Raw genomic sequence first — 16,546 nt, forward strand, 5'->3', positions numbered from 1 at the left:
CTGAATTTCCCTCGAAATTTTTACATTATATGTGTATTGGTGACTGATTTATTTTATATTCTTCTAATGTAAGGCACATTAGCTTTTTTGTTGTTTAGAATAGCTCCTGACATATGGTATTCTAGAAAGCTGAATGAATAATGTGTTAGGTATCTGAATTACTAATAATTCTAACTTGCATTAATCACCAATAAATGCATACATTTTTAGAATATTCCTTTTAAATCTCCAAACTATTAGGTAGAGATTGATCTGTTAAATTCACAAATAAGTACTCTTGAAAAGTGCTGAAGGATGGGTATCCCACTATCACCATTTTTTTCCTCTAAGGAAATGTCATATTTACTGATAACTGTATAGGGGTTAGTTGTTTCACTACGAATTTTCTTCCCAATGATTTTAAAGAGGAACAATAGGCCAAACAGTTTGTCTTATAACTTTGTTGGCTGTCAAGCAGTTGCCTGTATTGCGCTTCACAGAACACATAAAAGAGTGCTAGGAAATAGTCTGGCAATGAAGTGCACAGGAATAGGATGAAGCCAATAGTTATATTTAAGCTTCCCATGATACCAAAAGAGAGATGTTTACAGTCTTCTAAAGTGACCACAAGTTAGCCTCAGAGGAATTGAGTTAGTGGCCAAGAATCTGACCAGATGCAATGGAATTTAACAGTGAGTTAAAACAGCAGCACAGTGGTTCCCTAGTGGCAGACTCAATGATCTAATTTCTAATCATCTAAAACTCCTGTGAGTGGGTGGATCCATCTCTAAAAATGCCACTTTAGAAATATGGCCTTAGGGAACTGGGTTGTAGTCATCATTTCATCCTACAACTGCTGCCAAGGTCAGAAATGGTATGTGCACAGTGAATGTTTGAAGGATGAAAGGCTCAGAAATCTCTGGATATTCAGAAATAGAAAAATGCCGTCAGCAGAGCAATATAGGTAGCTGATCCTGGGGCTCTGTCATCAGGTCAGATCCCTCTTAGATGAGAAGAAAGCTTTGGGTAGCTAGTGATGTAAGGAAAGCCCAGCATTTTAGGTAAGATAGATGAGGAAAAATGGTTAGAACTGGAGAGAAGTAAGGCTGACAACAGGGGCAGCAACAGTGTGACGACACTGAACAAAACAAGAACGCACAACAGATGCAGAAGCTGGAGTGACTGAGAAGTTGGGGGAGCAAGTGATGGTTGCCCGTCTTTATCGATACTCATGACCTACATTGATTGTGTGGTTACAATGCACTAAGCACTATACTAAATTCCTTGTGTGTTATCTACATGAGATCCATTCAAGGTCCCTATAAAATCGGTTCTATCTTTATCTCAGCCTCCATGATTACAAAAGACAAAAGTTGAATAGAACACACAATCTATTATAAGTGAAATTTCCTCAGACCATAGCATCTGGTCCTAATAATTTGCCTTCACTCTATGCTCCGTCCTTTATAGATACAACCTCGGACTCTCTCGTATGAGCTGATTTTGCACTTGCATCGCTGCAAACCTCTGTTCTACATGGTCTCTTCTAAACTGCTTCCCATCCTTTCTTTCTAAAGCTCCATAAAACTATTTTTTTTCAAAGATTTATTTTATTTTTATTACAAAGTCAGATATGCAGAGAGGAGGAGAGATAGAGAAGAAGTGGAGCTGCCAGGATCAGAACCGGCGACCATATGGGATCCTGGTGCGTTCAAGGCGAGGACCTTAGCCATTAGGCCACGCCACCAGGCCCAGCTCCATAATTTTAAATCTTCTTTTTCATCTGTAAATCCACACTAATTCTTTTTGATTTATATAGTTTAGCTTCAAACACCATTTTAACACTTTGTGTATCCAATTCATATGTAGATTATTTTCGGTGCACCTGAATTATTTTTTTCAATCTCTGTACTAATTTCCTCATTTTTATCTTCACTCATTTCAATTCCAATTTCTTTATCCTATCGTGACCAATCACTTCACTATCTCCAAAGCATACATATCTTATGACTTATTCTGTGTCCACTTGTCCTGATACATACAGCTAAGTTTTTCTAGATTCCTCAGTCCAATAAAAATTAACTTTATCAGATACTGTTGATCACTGCATTGGCCAATTTTGTCTGTCTCGCAAATCCCTTTCATAATTATATTTGTTTCCTGGGGTAACTTAAATTTCATGGATATGCATTCTAATTAGTCCTTTTTATAATCCTAATCTTCGCTTATTCTTTTCTCCTTCCTAATACTTGCTTGCAAAATAGTAACCCTGTATGAGTTCATCACTCCACTCCACCCAACTCTGAAGCAAATACTGAGCATGTTTGAAGGAAAGCAGAAATGGCCACTTCATGTCTTCACAGCTGCTTCTTAACATTTGACATTCTCAGGATATTCTTTCTCTTTTCTCCTAGATGACTAGATCATAACTTGTTTTCCTCTACAACCTAATATTTATTCTTCTGTTCTCACCCCTACTGATAACTTTGATAACTAGTTCATCACATAGATAGAATTATAAAAAAATTTGACAAGATGCTAACAACCTATCTATTCTCTTACCAATCATGCATTCATTTTTGTGATTATGGATGACTTATGTGGACTCTTCTCCTAACAGCCCTTCTCCCCATATTCCAAATCTTTTTTCCTCTTTCTAATTCACACATCTCTGCATCATGACATTCAACATTTCATTCTTGGTTTTCCTCTATCTTCTGAATTATTCATACCAGTACACAAACATGCTCTTATCACTTCCATCTCATAAAAATAATGTCTCAAGTCCACATTATCGTTCAGTTATTACCATTTTTTTCTCTTCGAGAGTGTACTTGACTGAAGGAGTTTATCATACTTGTTTTTATTTTCTCTTCTCTCTTCCTCTTTTTTTGGAATCCATTCCCTTTGGACATTCACTAGCAGAACTTGGGAATGCTAAGCCCAATGGCCCGTTACCAGTTCTTAATTAACTTCATTTTCCTGGTGCATTTGCCTCAGGTGATCATCTTTTTTTTCCAGAACACTCTCCACCTTGACTTCCAGACCCTTCTCTCTTCAGCTTCCCTCTGCTTCCTCCAGGCTCCCTTTAGTGATTTGCCTTTGCTACCTACTAGATGTGAATACAGCTATATGGAGCAATGCCATTATGTCTCACCTTCATTAACAGAAAATTAAGGACAATAATGATTCCTGTTGTGATAATCATCACTGAGAAAGGATCAGTTATTATTAATAATGCGGCTGTAAATGGTGGTTTCCATCCTCACGGATCCTTTCATTTCCCCAACTTCTAAGTGTGTGTTTAACCAAGACTTAGTGCTTTCCATGAGCTGTGCTAATTCCCTTGGGGATGCCATACAGAATCAGGGATTTCATTCTACCTGTAATGTCATGGTTTGTAAGTTTATATTTCCAAGTGGGTCCTCTTTTTTGAAGTTGAAACTCAGACTTTTATCTAAACTTGTATATCTACCTTCATGGCTAATACGTAATATAAACTTAAAGGGATAAAAACTCATCAATGATAACACCTGCAGCTTTCTGCTTCTCAATTGATGGCATTTTGTCAGAGGTTTGACTCATAAATACCAGCTGATAGATTTTCAAAGGTCTCAAACACAATATACAACAAAAGATGTTTCCCATGAAATTGAATTGGAATCCAGTGTAAGTTTCAGACTTGGTGTGCTGGGCCATCTTTTCTGTGCTTAAACCTTCTGCATTCATATCTCCATATACAGTCAACATACAGCTCATTCTGACTGATCTTTCAATTGCCTTTGTTATAGTCTATTTTGTGCTGTCAGAATGGTAACTGAGACACCTTATCTCTGAATGCTTTTGTTTTGATCTTTGCTACTTGCATCCTAACATAGTGATATTCATATATCCTTCTATTATTACCATTATTCTGCCTCAAATAGAAAAAAATACACATTTTCAGAGTATTTCACATACATGAAATTGTCTTCAAAGTAAAACTCTAAAAAGAGTTTGATTGTGATATGGTATAATAGTAGCAGAATATTTCTCCTTTCTAAGCTACATGCAACTTAGGAAGAAAATTTAATCATTTTTATTGTATGATATGGTCTAGAAACAAAAATGAAGCAGATTTTGGCTTGATTGTGTTATGTTGCCAGATTGAAGGTTTGAAGTAAAAAAAATGAAGACCATAGGAGAGTATCGTTTTATATATTTTCTTCTGGGTGGAGTGGAGACACTTGGCACTTCCAAATAGTTCTAATTTAAAATTGGATGATAAGTACATAAAATACCTTCGCTCTAAAGGAACAAAACTAAATAAACAGAGCTATTTTGGAATAGAAGCATTGCAAACTAAAGGAGGAAGAGAGAAAACACTGATAGCAACAGTGAGACTGTCAGTACGTGTAGCAGACACCGGGAACTCAATAGCTGGGTGTTGAGTATTCACATCCAGCTACTCACAGTGAACTCAGAGAATCATCATTACCACAGTCAGGATGGAGGCAATTATCAGGAGGCAGTTACTCAGGATCTGGCACATGGTGAGACCATGAAACTGACAGATTAGAACAAAACTATTACAGGTTTCTAGAGAAGAGATTTGTGACTTAAAGTGAGAGCAATGCCCACAAAACATCTCGAGTTGATTAATGAAAATATGTTTAACTGACATCAGTAGAGACTGACCTGTCTTCTCCTAACACATTAACTGCAGAGAAAAAGTGTACACCCTGCTCAAGAAGACACTTGAACATGAGTAGTTCTTAAAGCTACCAAGAAGCTAAGAGCGCACATCTTTTTCAGCTAGTTTTGCTGCATAAAAAGCCAGAGCCACAGTTCATCATGAGAAACGGCCAGACTTATAGCTCTGAATCATTAAAATAAATGGCATCCACAGTTCCCTGTTGAGAAAGATTCTCAAAAAGAAAAGTAAAGATAAAATCTGAAAAACCTGTACCTTCTCTCTTCAAAATGACTCACTATTTCCCAGGCCTTTAGATATTTGAGATTTAACTGTGAGTTCCTAGTAAAATCTGTATTTTGTGGACATAAAGGAAAAATCAAACAGATTAAGTCCTTAACATACCCACCCAACTATTATTTTTAGGAAGGGTGTAGGAGCATTAACGGAATACTGTCTTTCTGGGATCCCACACATATAAAAAATAAGCTACAGTGTTTCCAAATTGTTCATATTTCAATGTTTTGAAGTTATTTAGTTCACCTGAAAATGACTTTTCTGCCTCAGCTAACTTAAAACTCAAATTCTCAATCAAGTACAGAGCAGGTAGCATGTTAATCGCTTTTAGGTAATCATTAAATCACAGTAGGGAGTAAGTGGGCTCAGAAAGCAGATATTGAAGAATGTATATGAGACAGGTTGTTTTACTTCAGATTATTAATATCCAAAATCTGGTTTGTGGATCAACAGCATCAACATCACCTAAGAATGTGGTCAGAATATATCCTCAACCGCCATCCCAGGCTCGCACGTTGTGTGTTATCACAACATCCTGTTTAATTTCACAAGATCCATGAAAGTTCAACAAGCACTGCAAGGAATCTTTCGGACAAGTGATGGATTTCTGTTCTTGGATACCCAAAAGTAAGAGTGTGTGTGACGCTAAAATAGAGTAGCATCTTTTAATAACCTGACTTCAATTTCTAAAGTGTTTTCATTTTATTTGAAAGAAAGAGAAAGAGGGACGGAGGGAGGGAGAGAGGGAGTAAGAGAAAAAGAGAGGGAGGGAGGGAGAGAGAGAGAGAGAGAGAGAGAGAGAGAGAGAGAGAGAGAGAGAGAGAATCTTCCATCTTCCAGTCTGCTAGTTCACGCCCCAAATGGCTGCAACACTCAGAGCTGGACGAGGCTAAAATCAGGAGCCTAGAATTCAATTTGTATCTCTCACAGAAGTCACAGGACTGCAAGTACTTGAGTCATCTCTGCCCACCAGGGCAGGCAGTACTAGGAAGTTGGACTCAGAAGTACACGTGGAACTAAAGCCCAGGTTCTCCAATGTGGCACACAGGAATCCTAAGAGATGTCTTAATTGCTGTGCCAAATGCCTGCACCAACTTAACTTTTTATTACTGGAATTTGAATACTTGCTTGAAGCACTTATTTCTGAAGAATAGCAAAGTTCATTTTCTAAATGCTTCAAGAAATGCACTTTTGAGGGAAAAATATTTTATACCTTTCCTCAGAAGATATTAAGGAAAGAATAGGTTAATTGTTTTTCTTTTGAACATTTCAGTGATTTCTTTCTCTGAAAATCATGCTATTTTCTGTTCCTTCCTGTACTTTCTTCTATTTCCATTCCAATTCTCATTTAGAGAATTACGTCTATTAGAAGAGGAGATTAAAGAAACAGAGAGAAGCCAAACAATCAAAACCTGGAGGCTTTACATAAATGGCTGTAAAAGTTGTGTGTATATTGAAATCAAGTGGGAAGTAAAATGCTACGTTAGGACCTTTCTTCCACAAATTCTGATAACTGTGGTCTTGTGGTAGAGTGATGTTATAAACAAACTTGCTTGAAAAATATTTGATTTTAAATATAAGATAGAATGTTTTAATAAAAACATGGATTGTTAAATAAAAACTGTGTGTTTTCTTACACATGTTCCCTATATAAATTTCATCTACAGAACAACCTAAGCTGTGATACAGATGTTTATGCATCACAGTTGCATATAATATGTGGACTTACAGGGTGTGTCCCAGCTGTATGTGAATATGATTGGGAAAATAGAACAGGAGGAGCCATTTGTATCACTATGGTTGCATCTATAGAAGTGATCAGATGAAATCTTGATTATTCTGAATATGTCAACATTCAGTTTAGCTGGAAAGAATGTCAAATTTTAAAACTCCACCTAAGAAATAAGTAGGAACAGATTTACTGGAGAGAAGGACTAATAAATCTTGCTTTATTCTAGGGTGTATATTTCCGTTCTGAGTAGAGTACCTAAAAAATCACTCTACTCATACAGTGGGGAAGGTACAGCAAAGGGTTTTATGAGGACAGGATGGAAGTGATTTTTTTTAAGGAGCTATAATATATGCCTAAAACTCAGACTCAAAAGTTAGATTGGCTGAGCTAAAAATCTCACTTGATCCAGTGCAGTTCTGTGGTTTGAAACAAAGCACTATCTTGATGCTGTGATTTCTTCCATACGATGAAAATTCAAAGGGAAATATTTGTAAAGTGCTTGACCTATAATATGTAATGAATAAATGCTGGCTATCATTATTTTCAAGCTTGGATCCCCAGGGAACCAAAGTTCTTAATTCAGCAAAGAAGACTATTTCTAGAAGATCAGAGTTGCATACAAATGGATCTTTGTTTAGCTATTCCTTAAATTCATGAGCTAGAACAATGAGTTTTATTTAACACTTCATATTATGAAGCCAGTAACAAACTGGTCATCATTCTAACACCAGAGAGAGGAAAATCCAGGGGATTTATATCTTTAAACCAGAAATATCTACATCGATCTACACAGGCACTTGCTCAGTCATGGAAGATAGAACTGTTTATGGAGTGAAAATGAACAACTATCTTTATAGCCAAATTGATTGCTAAACTAATTTTCATAAAAGTAACTTCATTTCCCCACTGGCTTTTATTATATAAGTTTACCAGATCAGAGGCTTTGCAGAGAGCGTTTTTTTCCCCCACAGTTTCAAAGAAGCAGACTAGAAAAAGGAATAAATTAATTCAGAAAATATTCCCTTTCTTCCCACACCCCCACTCTGCTCATCAAAAAAGCTACAGGCACTAAAATTCATTAACATTTCTATGAACATAAATTTGAAATATTCATTTTCATTAAGTAGTCTACTGAATATGACAAAATCAGATTTATCTAAGGAGATAGCCAATGCTGCTAATTTTCTTGACAATGAGGACATAAAGCAAGGGAAGCTATGAATCATTCATGAAGTTCAATTTACTTCTGTTATTTTTGGTGTTTAGCATCCATGAATAGATAGTGTGCAGCGTGTTGTAGATGCTATTTTAAAATTACTTCACATCAAAATTAATGATTTGGCAGGCAGCAATACAGAATGGTTTAAAATCTATTGCTTGCAATTGTCCTATATTTCATTTTTTCTTGTGACTATTTATATGTTCATGTATTCTATACTTTCCTTAATACATCAGAATCACTTTAGGACAGTATTGTTGGCAGGCATGGAGATTAATAAATTGAATCAACTCCCATAGCTCTAGATTTGGAAGTTGAAAAGACATGTTGAATTTTTAAAATTAAACTGCTTTTCAATGAGGGATATATTTTGCAGTAATTGGTGATGGGTGGCCATTTCCAATTAATTAAGGTTCCTATGAGAAAGGAAGTTCTATCGTCTTTGTTTCTTTAGATGAATTCTTATATTTATTTGAAAGACAGAGTGACAGAGAGTGAGAGACAGAGAGTGGAGAGAGAGAGCATGCTCTCTTTCATACTCTGCCTCATTCCCTGAAAGGCTGTAATAGCTAGTCATGAGCCAGGTTGAAGCCAAGAGCCAGGAACTCCATTTTGATCTCCTGCTGAGTGGCAGGGCTCCAAGTACTTGAGCCTTCCTCTGTTGCCTTCCCAGGCGCAGGAGAAGAAAGAAGGAGGAGAGTTTAGTTCTGTTTGGTTGTTGCTTCATCACCAGCACTCAAGAGCATATGAAGCATGTGGTTACTCAAGTTAGTTGAAGTAAATTGACAGTTGAAATCTGGTATTCTGTGGATGATGGTTTTATTATCCACTTTAGTAGGTCATGGAAGTGCTAGAAATTTGGTCAAACATTATTCTGTGTGTTCCTTCAGGGATGCTTTTGATGAATTTAACATTTAATTTGGTAGACTGTGGAGTGGGCATTATAGCATAGCAAGTTAAGTTGAAACTCAGGATGTCTGCATCCTCACACAATGTCTACATCCATTTTGGATTCAAATCCCTGCCAAGGATCATACTGGAAGGCAATAGATGATTGTTAAAGTACTTGGGTTCCAACTACCCAGTAGAGGCCTTGGTGGAGTTCTGGGCATCTGCTTTTTGCCTGGCTGTCTTGGCTTTTGCAGGCATTTAAGGACAATCAATTGATGGACAATCTTTCTGTCTGTTTGTGTATCTTTGCCTTTAAAATTTAAAAAATGGTTTAACTAAAATAGATGGTAGAATGAGTAAGGCAGATTACTCTCCCTAATGGGAATAGGCCTCATCAAATCAGTTTGAGGTCTAAATAGACCAATAAATCTGACCTTCTGAGTAGAAGAGAATTTCTGTCGTCCAACTGCCTTCAAACTGGATGTATCAACATTCTTTTCTTGTCCTTGAATCTCAGTTATAGTATCAGTTTTTTCTAACCTCAAGTCTGCTGAACTTGGTTACACATTTATAATCTTAATGTTCTAATATAGTAATAAAACATGAATATTAGCTCAAATTGGATCCAGAATATATATAAATATATATATATAAATAAATAAAAATAAGTAAATATATATCCTGATTCCATCAAATTACTAGAGTAAATCATTGGAAAATTCTGTGGTGAATTAAATTTGTAAATATAGTGTGGATTAAAGTTATACCTCTGCAAAATTTGATGAAGACAGAGGAAAAGTGGGTTGGGGAATGGGTAGCGAAATGTGTCTTTTTTTTCAACTGTACATATGGGATGCATAAGTGCACTCTCTTTATAGTAATAAAAATAATAATGATAAAACATGGAAATAAAACTAAACAAATGCAAAAATTGCAGGTAAAAGATCTGTACATCAAGTATTATTTGAAAAATTAAAACTAGACTTATCATTCAACATTAATTAGATTTGAGCAAGTCAAAGCTAAAATATTACCACACATCTACCTCACAAATATTTATTTTCAGGTATTAGACTAGCTTTTATTTACTAGTTGTGAATCCAACAGTGAGTCCCTCAGGAAGTTTGTTTCTCCAGGCAGAATAAATAAAAGTAAGAGCCAATAAATATTCCTAAGTGCTACATGGATGTCTTGGTCCATTTGGGCCACTGTGACAAAATACAGTGGATAATATATAGACAACTGGATGAACTGGATAACAAGTATGCAACAAAAATACATTTCCTACAGTTCTCTAGGCTTAGAAGTTGAAGATGAAGGTGCTAGCCGACTTTGATGTCGGACAGATGGTGACTTTTCACATGTACTCACATGGAGGATGGGGCAAAGACACCCTCTGAGGCCACTATTTTAGAGTATTAATCCCATTAATGAGAACTCTGTCCAGATAATTGAGGGCTATGCTTCAGCATGTTAATTTTGGCAGGACACAGACATTTAGATCACAACAATAGAAAACTAATAACGCATTCTTGAAGGACAGTGCCTAGGATAACCTAACTTGTATTGAATTATCATTATAGACTTGTTGGAAATGACTCAAAAATGAGAAAAAGAGGTTAAAAGAGCTACCATCAGCAAAGACATTTCAACCAGATGAAATAAAATGATGAGATTATGAGATAATACTTGCTATATAAGATATTACAATACTTGCTATATAAGAAATCAATGTGCATTGTATTAGAATTCATACTACTAAGAAACAGGAACATCAGTAGAGAAAGAAATCAAGAAAGGTAAGATTACACAGACTCCTGAAGATCAAAATAAGAGTAAGAATATTACTTTTTTTTGGTGTGATGGGAAATCTGAATATTTTTGAACAGAGAATCAATATGATCAAATTTACATCTTGATAAGATTACTTTGGCTGCTGTAAGACCAGTGTTGAGATTTTCCTCAGTTTTTGTTGCACAAAATAGTAAAAGCTACTGGAATAGTCCACTGTTGATATCCCAATCTTCTATCATATTATCATGAGGCTGATGATTATTAAAGATTCACATGGTAGCTTTACTGAATTCAAATTCCAAAACCTCTTTACACTAAATTCTTTGATTGAGTTGTCAGTATTCATTAACTCATTTTATAGCATCCCATGGCTATAATCTGATCCAACTTCAAGTAAGTTTTCAACTTAATGAGACTTCATGGCCTTCCAATTTTACTTGATGAGATGACATTAACAATAAGCAAAGCATCTTTAATTTGTCTCAGAAGATGTAACCAAGAATGACATTTCCCTAGCCTTGGAATGGGAAGAGCAGGCAAACTACTCCATCTGTAGAGCAGTGAAACCTCCACTCGACTAGTTACATAAGTATGATTGGTTCAATTTTGTATCTGTGGAATATGTATTGTAACATTCTTATTTCCTAACTGACATGGGAGCCTTCTGTTTTTAGTCATTTTAAAACTCATTTCTAGTCTTGATACTCTGTCAATTCAGGAAAAATATCTTCAGAAAAACATCACATTCATTATGTAAAGTTAAGAATCAATGCATAATCAATATTTAGTAATAGCAACCTACTGGTTATTTACTAACATAGGAATGGGTAAAGTCCACTCGCATTAGTTACTTCATTGCTTGAAAATAAAAATAAAGTACACATTTTGGGGGAAAATGCATTAATTTCATCATTTGTTACTTACAACTCAGTACCAACTGAAATACCACCTTAAATTAATGCTCCTTTAAGTTAGTAGAAAGCATCATATTTTTTAAATGAATATTTGTTGGTTTCTTACATTTTATTAAGTACAATACTAATGATTTGATTTAGCTACTACACCTTTTTGTGCCTCTGAAAATCAGAAAATGCTCCAGCTCTGGAATTTTTAATTAATGAGCTCAAATGTGCACATGTAAATGGTTGAGAAAAAATGACACTAAGATCAGCATAAATCTTAGTGGTAAAAATGCTTGATTTGTTAAGAAAGTGGTCAGTGAAAAACAATTCAAGAGGACAGACAAGAATCAATCACTGCACCTCAAAAACCCTGAGGACCAGTTATCATCTTGTTCTTTCGCAAGAAAAGACATGGTTTTCAAACAAGACTGTTACAGTCTCAGGCTTTGAGATCAACAGACCCATAAAACCAAAAGCATCTCAATGTCTTTTTATGTTAAAATGTTTCTCTGTTTATGGATACAACTTTGACATTGAAATGCTTTAGACGAACCTCACTTTATGGAAGAGAGTCTATAAGTTGTTGAGATAGCGTAAATGATTTTTGTCTAAGTTTCCAGAAAGATAACTTTATTGAAATGACCCGTTGGCCACCAATGCAAGTAAAACTTCCACTAAACCATCAACTTCTTGGAAAGCCAGCAAAGGAATTTAGTACAGAATGTACTAGTACTGGTGAACTCAGGGAAAGGTTGAATTTAGTTAGATCAAACATCCCTCTTTCTCATGTCCCTGCCCAGGTAACTCACAGCTTTCAATCTCCAGAGTACAGTTCTGTTCATCCAGAGGGTATCTTCGGAGATCCATCATACAGGCAGCTGTGGTTGTGATCCTACAGGATAAGAGGTACAAAAAGACATCATAAGACAATTCATTCCCAGCCCCAAATCTATTTACCAGTTTTCAGAAACAAGGGCTTAAAAGTTGTGTGAGATCATTAGGGACTATTTTGTAATGTACCAATAATTTAAACAACAGGGACATCCATGTGGATATGGGTAAATTCCTAGAAGCATACATTTTCCTATAATGTATCAAAAGGGAATAGAGAGCCTGACCACACTAGTAAAACAATAAGATTAAATCACCAATCAAAAACAAATCTTGGATCTTGAGATGTAGGATATAGTATATGGTCCAATTTCCTTTTATACCATTGGATATCCTGTTTATTGAACACCACGTTTTAAAGGGACTACACTTAAAGGGACTATACTTGGTGTGTTCATATGTCCTTGATGAAGACTGATGTAATCATATGGGATGTGGGAATTGTCAGTGCTGCTTTAGTGGTCTATATTTGTTTTTAACAACTAGCACACTATTTTTATTGCTATATAATTGTTTTATAATAATTTGAAGAGTGATGCAAAGACTTGTGGATTGCAATGCTAGTTCTAAGTTTATCATACAGCATCTTCATTGTGTTGAGGTAAATTCCTTTAAACCTACTTTTAGAGGGTTCATATCATGAATAATATGTTGAATTTTGCCAAATGCTTTTTCTGTATCTATTGAGTTGTTCTTGTATTTATCCCTAGATCTGTTACTGCGTGAAGCCACATTGATTACCTATATCCTGGGAATAAATCCTACTTGATCATGGTGTATGATCCTTTTGGTCTGCTGCTGAATTTAGCTTGTTGCATTTTCATGAAGATTAAATCATAATCAAGATAATTAATTGCTCTAGTAGTCTAGGCTATAACAATTAAGGTATTGAAATTGCAAATGCAGTCAGATGGGACTTGAGTCTTTGCTACATACTAGTGGTGTGAATTTGAATTATTTCAATGATCTTTGTGATGATCAGTTGCCTCATCAAAGTACCTTCCATGTAGGACAGGTCAGGATAATAGATGCAAAGCTCCTAGCCCATTGCCCTGTACTCAGCTGTGCTTCCCAACGAAGCTCAATCATTACAATTATTATTTCATACCTTCCCATAAATACAAGAGCATCTCAGGAATGTCTCTGAATTTCTGCAGAATTTTCGCTAGGATGAATTTGCATTATTTCTGTTTCTCATATCACAAGACAAAGCAACAGTAAAACAAACAAAAACAACCATCTATGTCACCTGGTGTATTACAACCTTATTTTTAGAGAATCTTTTAAATAAAAAATGTATTTTATTTTTGATCTTTACATAGTTAACAAGGATGCTTGTTCAACTAGCACGATGTATGTTTATATGATGATGTTTACATAGTAGGGTGGGGCAGGTCAAGGCATGGGGGAAAGTAGATAAGTAGATGAAACATTCCAATCTTTTTTTTTTTTTTCTGTTCCCCAAGGAAAGTGGGAGAGAAGGAGAGAGGGCCGCTCCCAGCAGCCTCACCACCATCAGAACCCAGGGAGGTTTTGATAGTTCTGAGAAGCTGTTGATTTCATTGCTCTAAGGTTGAGGAAATCCTTCCAAGGTGCATTGACTGACATAGTCCACCTGCAGTATAGTGTATATTCACATATATGGACAGTATATATTGTGTATCTATAATACTATATGCTATGCATATATAGTATATGTCGAGTCTTCAAAAAATTGTACAAAATTTGTGTGAAGAAAAACTTGTGCCTAGATTTCAAAAATTTTTGCAACAGAATGATCATATTTTAATTCTATTCTTCATCAACTTTTTGAAGTACTTTCACATACGTAAAGATTTTCTAATATTTGTTTGAGAGATCATTTTTGAAACTACCCAAGCAAGTTATAGATCTGGTCATTTATGTTAAGCTAAGTGGAATATAGCATCTTTCTCAGTAGTGTTTTTATTTTAAAACACTGTTATTTTAGAACCCTGGCCCTTTACAAATTCTCTTTGGATTTTCTTAAAAAATGAAGTTCACAGCTGTGAACATGTGGACAGTTCCTAGTTATGACACTGATCAATTTAATTAGATTTATTTGAACATTAGGCAAGAGCAAGGGGAGTTTTGATGCTTAATTAGAAAATTTTTCTAATTAAAATTCACACACACACACACACACACACACACACACCCCTGAAGGCTACTTGTATTCCAGAGCATGCCACATAGAAGAATTGACTAGATTCCTGACTGCTTCTTGCTTGCATGATCACATGGGTTAATTTATTAACTCAACAATATTTATGAATATCGTTTAAAAAGGATTTTCTAAACATATACTTTGAAATACTTCCCTCCATGGAGCAATAGCAAAATCCAGTGCTGGAAATCAAGCCATGTGGCTTGAGTTATCCCACTGCCTCCCAGGGTCTCATTAGCAGGAAGCTGGAATCAGGAATCCAGAGCTGGGGAAGATGAGGCTTGCTTTCTTTCTCAAAATACAATTCTGAAACATTGTTTTTATGATGCACAAAACTTTAAATAAAAGATGGTGTGAATATTTAAAAACATTTTGAAAATTATTCTGTGTACTCTGTCCTTTAACAGCTGCTTATGAATAAAAAAGGTATGCAGATGTGAACATTCTCTGGGAATTACTAAACTTGAACTTTATAATCCGTTAGCCTAAGCTAATCCTTCTCATTCACGGATGATTTTCTCAAACAGGGAACATTTGGCACTCTCTGAAGATACTTTTGATTGTCATTTGTGGCTGGAGGGTCAGTAGTGGCATCTAAGTGATGCTGCTAAGCATCCCACTAGGCATAAAGCAAAATAACCTAGAATTATCTAAATCAAAATGTTAATTACGCCATGAAAAAAAAAGAATCAATTTGCTGCAATTGCGGTTCTCAAACATTCCCCACCCCCCGTGGAAACCTTTAGTTTCATGAAATCTTATAAGGAACATTATAAAATAAAACACAAGTAAATGAAAATTATATTTTGCTATCAAAAAATCACCGTAAAAGATAGTGATATTTATTTTATTGGGCAAAAAAATTGAAAGCAGAATTTATGCTGAGCATTCTTATCTTAAACATCCCTCCGCATCAGTTTTCTTATGTGTTTTATTTTATTTCTGTAATGTTGAGAAAATAAAAAAAGAATAGTGCAGTAATTTCTTTATTAGAAATAGGTTGAATTCTTTATTTAAAAGGATTTACTTGTTTTTTTTAAAACGTAGAGTGACAGAGAAAGGGAGAGAAGGAGAGGAGAGACAGAGAGACTATGTGCTTCCGTCTGCTGATTCCTTCCCCAAACAGCTGCAGTAGTTGGGACTGGACTAAATCCAGGAACCAAGAACTCTGTCTCCCACAAGAAGTTGAGCTATTATCTGATGCTTCCCAGGTGCATCCAGAGAGGATGGTATCAGATGCACAGTAGGCAAGACTCTGATATGGAAATTTGGTGTGCCAAATGGCAGCTTAAACCTGTCCTTAGTACTTATCTTTTAAACCTTTCATACGGAAGCATGAGATATTCAGAATTTGGAATATGACATCAGGGAAAAACTCCCAAATTTATGGCATGAAAGAGCTCTTGTACTCAATTGCACTTTTACAAATAGTTCAGAAACATTCACAGGTGGTTGTCTTACAGATGCTTAAATGGTGAGTTTACTTGGCACTCCATGTTCTGTATGAGTGAACCTATAGCACAACATAATGTTAAATTGACCCTGAAGCATTACAATGTGGCATAGGATGCATCATAACGTAGATGTAGCCTATAGTGGGTTAAAATAATCATATTACTTTCATGTGAAAACAGAGTTAAATGCTTTTGAAACATTTAAGGAGCTTTAGGGATATTGTAGAGCATCACTGCATTTCTACTGGTCATCACTGGATTTCTCCCTTGACTGCGCTCATCAGAAGATGCTCACATATCATCTTATTACTCAACCCTGTGGTATCAAAACTAAACCATGCATTGTAAAATTGTACTGAAACACTGATTCCCAAGTTGTGAGATTGAAGTTCTATACAAACTTATTTATAAAGCCAACAGAACATTGTTAATTATCTCATGTGTATAGGTACTACAGTTGTGAAATAAAACTGTAACTTTAGAAAATGTAACTGAATTTAATGCTATCAGTCATGCTCAATCAATTCTGG

The 16,546-nt window shown here is 35.6% G+C and overlaps 1 protein-coding gene across 1 annotated transcript in view; it reads right to left on the reverse strand.

Moving 5' to 3' along the window:
• GABRB1 (gamma-aminobutyric acid type A receptor subunit beta1) overlaps positions 1-16,546 on the reverse strand; it is a 185,130-nt gene that overhangs the window by 51,988 nt on the left and 116,596 nt on the right. The window contains exon 2 of the mRNA XM_058670429.1: positions 12,296-12,378. Coding sequence (XP_058526412.1) covers positions 12,296-12,378 — 83 coding nt within the window. The remainder of the gene's footprint in view (positions 1-12,295; positions 12,379-16,546) is intronic.

Source organism: Ochotona princeps, chromosome 11 (genome assembly GCF_030435755.1).
Source record: "Ochotona princeps isolate mOchPri1 chromosome 11, mOchPri1.hap1, whole genome shotgun sequence".
Taxonomy (NCBI): domain Eukaryota; kingdom Metazoa; phylum Chordata; class Mammalia; order Lagomorpha; family Ochotonidae; genus Ochotona; species Ochotona princeps.